The sequence below is a fragment of the Capsicum annuum genome, chromosome 7, assembly GCF_002878395.1.
Source record: "Capsicum annuum cultivar UCD-10X-F1 chromosome 7, UCD10Xv1.1, whole genome shotgun sequence".
Lineage (NCBI taxonomy): Eukaryota > Viridiplantae > Streptophyta > Magnoliopsida > Solanales > Solanaceae > Capsicum > Capsicum annuum.
Genome location: NC_061117.1, coordinates 204,231,703 through 204,235,482, shown reverse-complemented (window position 1 = coordinate 204,235,482; position 3,780 = coordinate 204,231,703). Strand labels below are relative to the sequence as shown.

Below are 3,780 nucleotides of genomic sequence, written 5' to 3'. Positions count from 1 at the left end.
AAATAATAAAATTCAGGACGTATAACAAAAATTTTGACTCTACCTCAAGAAATCTTTGAATGGTCATTTTTGAGTACGTCATGCCATTAACCCCAATTAAACGAACACAAAATAAAGTGGTCAAAGCTGTAGCTATCGTCAAACATTTGCACAATAAATAAAATAATTAGAAATACAAAGCCAGCCACAGAATCTATACAAATTTGAACTGCAACATCACAAGTTTTATAGTCAAATCTGATAAACCTCTTTTATTAGTAATGTTTTTCTCCATCTTAAAAGGGATGGGCTTAGCCACCTTAGACAAAGGGTGGTTCGATGCACATCCTTATAGAGATCAAATATTAGCTACAAGTGTATATTTATATTTAAATTTGCACATGCTTAATTACTTAATACAACTGATAAAACAAAATTGCACATCATTTGCCAAATTTCTGGCTCCATGGAGCTACAATTTGTGTGAACATTAACCCATGAAACAATCGTGTAGTTGTAGTATGAATTCAAAGTATATCATCTCATAATAGGACTATCAATAACAGTATCATAATCCTCTTTTCTTTCTTTTATATTTCCATCCAAAACTATTTTTTGGCTGCCTCTTTTGTGAACTTATCTGTGAGCAGTGACGAGAGTCTCTATAAACTTCAATCCATCAAATCTGGGTGCAAATTTATCTGAAGATGTTGATGCTTTCACTGGCTTTGAACTATAATTTTCATCCTTTTTCTTCAAATTTTTGTCCTGAAACAAAGCAGAATTCAACAATCCACGTCCCAGCATATTATATATGCGTAAAATCCAAATCCCAGAGTCATTGGCTACGTGTTCGGCTCAATTCATTAGCTTTGGTTCAAACTTTATGTTTATGTTTTTTTTTTTAAAAAAAAATAATTATGGTGCCCATGCCAACTTGCACGAACCTAGACTAATTCTATAGGGCACTCCATCTCCCACTAATACAGATATCGAGTGGTTATCAAGTGTTTTTGCTTCCGCTGAAAATTAAACGTGAGATTTCATAGTTTCGAACCCATTTAGTAGATCACTAGGCCACACTCTCGGGGATACTATGTATTTGTTAAATTTGTACATATTATCATTTGAGTTTTATACCAAATTATCACGTGTGTGCACCCAAGGACGTGTCTTAGTGGTCAATGAAGTGGGTTGAGATGAGGTCTAAGGTTCAAATTTCAACAGAGATAAAAAAACACTATGTGCTTTTTTCCATCAGTTCTAGCCTCAGTGCACAGATTTATCTAATATCTTTTGCTGGTTTGAGGTGATATCTTATCAAAAGTAAAATTATAAAACTATCACGTGTGTGAGTAACAATATTATTAAAACACACAAAAACTTTCAATTGTTCTCTTTCCTAACAGAAACATCACCACTTGCATTAGTAACTTTCAATTGTTCTCTTTCCTATCAGAAACATCACCACTTGCATTAGTAAAAGTAAGCAATTGATAGTTGATATGTTTTGATAAATAGTTGGTGTTAGTTTAAGTACAAAACTCAAAAAATCAAAATGTTTTTTTGACCATTTAACTCTACTAAAATTGAATTCAATAGCTTCAAAAAGTTAAATTTCAGAATTCATAAAACTAAAATCACGACTATAATCCATAAACCTAAAATCATAAATCATGACTCAACCTATGCCATTACTAATGTGCTAGATATGAATCTCTGCCTAAAATTTGATTTAACGAAAAAAAAAACGTAAGGAGATAACTTTTTCTACACACAAACTGACATTAAATTGTTACAGAACAGAACAAAACAGAGGAAAATTCGAATAACTTGAACTCTTACCTTATGAAGAGAAATTCGAACTTTAGAAGAAGTCGTGCTGGTGGTGGTGGTGGTAGAGATGGCAACAGCAGAAACAGAGGCTGCTAAGATACCTGATTTCTTCATGTTGTTTTGGATGGATGGAAATTAATTTTGTGATATGAGATTTTTTTTTGGGGGGGATGGGATGGGAATTGATAGTATTTTACAAGAAAGTGGGAGGAAGTTGGGAGGGGTTAGTTATATAGGAGTAATTGGGACCATATAGTATGGGGTCATAAAAAGTACGCCGCAATTCAACCATTCTCTAATTTTCTTTAATTAATTAGTACTCCTAATAAACATTCAAAATAAAAAGGCACTTTAATAATATTTCAATAGGGTTGGCCCCATGAATAATGTAGCACGAAAAATCAAATAGTGAGAGGGCGGAGCTACTCTTTGGCTAGGAGAAAATTATGTTATTTATATATATTAAAATTATTTTTTATGTATAGAAATATATAATAGATGTTGGAATCCTTTCAATTAGTTCGTATATTTATTTTTAAATCCTCTTAGTGAAAATCTTGAATCCAACACTATAATGAAGCGATAACTTCTTTTCTATTTTAGCTTTTGAATTTAAAAGTATAAATTTGAAATCGTCTTTACTGAAAATATTTTACCTCTAATATAAGCTTTCGTTTAATCAGTCCGATACGAATAAAAAATATTGGTGAAAACAAAAAAGGAAAGATGGAAGAAGTGAGTTTTCATTAGAATTGGAATCCTACACTTTGTGCATGCATAGAGTCTTTTTTGGTATACTAAAAAACTATAAGCATATATAAATGGAAAACTATATGCACGCACAACTTTATATGCTCGACAAAAAGAGTTTTTTGTATTTTTAATAAGCACACATTTCAAAATAGCAATCAATAAAACGAGTAAAAAGTAGTTAACAAAGTTCAAAATTTTATAAAGCTAAAAATGATAAGTGAATTTTTTCTTCTACCTAAATTTTGGTGAGTAAATTATTTATATTTATGTACATGAAAGATGATAGTAGCACCAGCAACAACAACAACAAGAAAGCTCAGTGTATTCTCATGTAGTGGAGTTTGAGGAGGGTGAAATGTATGAAGTCCATACCACTACCTTCGGCTCCGAAGAATTAGAGAGGTTGTTTCCAATAGACCCCCGGCTCAAGACAAAGAATAATAATCAAAGTCGTAATAACTCATGAAACAAGAAGAAATAGCAGAAGTAAGACACCCACAAAGTAATACCCTACACTTATGAACCAAGGCATCCACTACCCCCTTACTCTCCTACTATCAGCTCCAACCTTTAAACAAAGCCCTAAGATTACTAGCCCCACTACCCCAAAACTCTTAACTACTAGCTACGACTCTCCCACATGCACTAGCCTTTTAACCTAATTCGTATGCTCCATACCTTTCTATCTAGAATCATGTCCTCGATAAGTTGTAACTCATAATAATTGAGGTGCGGTTAAGCTAACCTAACCTTACGCCACTATTTTAATAAAGGTTCGATATCTTTTTAATTTTTTATTTTTAATCCTATTGTAACCTCATATTTGCTGCACAAGCATAATATTTGCGCGAGTATCTTATTTTATTTATTAACTTATTGACAAAAGGATCTTTTTATGGGTCAAAGGGAATAAGAATTCAGATTACAGATGCACGCATTTCAACGATTGACACTCCCCAAATAAATTCTTCCATGTCTATGCAATTATGCATCTGCCCTTTTTAATTGGAACGACTAGATTAGTAAAATATGTACGTTTGTTATTGTTTTATGGAAAAAGGCTCAAATATACCACTGAACTATCAGAAATGACTCATTTATGTCATTCATTAAAAGTTGGGCTCATTCATGCCATCGCCGTTACAAAATCGGTTCATCCATGCAATTACTTTTTAACAAATGGTTTTTAAAAATAGTCTTGCCACGTGATAG

The 3,780-nt window shown here is 32.5% G+C and overlaps 1 protein-coding gene across 1 annotated transcript; it reads right to left on the bottom strand.

Annotated features, from left to right (window-relative positions):
- Nucleotides 1-223: 223 nt before the first annotated feature.
- LOC107855008 lies at nt 224-2,034 on the bottom strand. Its single transcript, XM_016699984.2, has 2 exons — nt 1,825-2,034; nt 224-747 (listed from the first exon to the last, which is right to left on the bottom strand). The coding sequence occupies exons 1-2, from the start codon at nt 1,927-1,929 to the stop codon at nt 616-618; spliced, it is 237 nt and encodes a 78-aa protein (XP_016555470.2). The 5' UTR covers nt 1,930-2,034; the 3' UTR covers nt 224-615.
- Between the last annotated feature and the right edge of the window lie 1,746 nt (nt 2,035-3,780).

Excerpts from the sequence above, each read along its gene's own strand:
- LOC107855008 (XM_016699984.2), bottom strand. The coding sequence starts at position 1,929 with ATGAAGAAATCAGGTATCTTAGCAGCCTCTGTTTCTGCTGTTGCCATC. Across the intron at positions 748-1,824 it reads TTCGAATTTCTCTTCATAAG|GACAAAAATTTGAAGAAAAA; the intron begins GTAAGAGTTCAA and ends GCTTTGTTTCAG.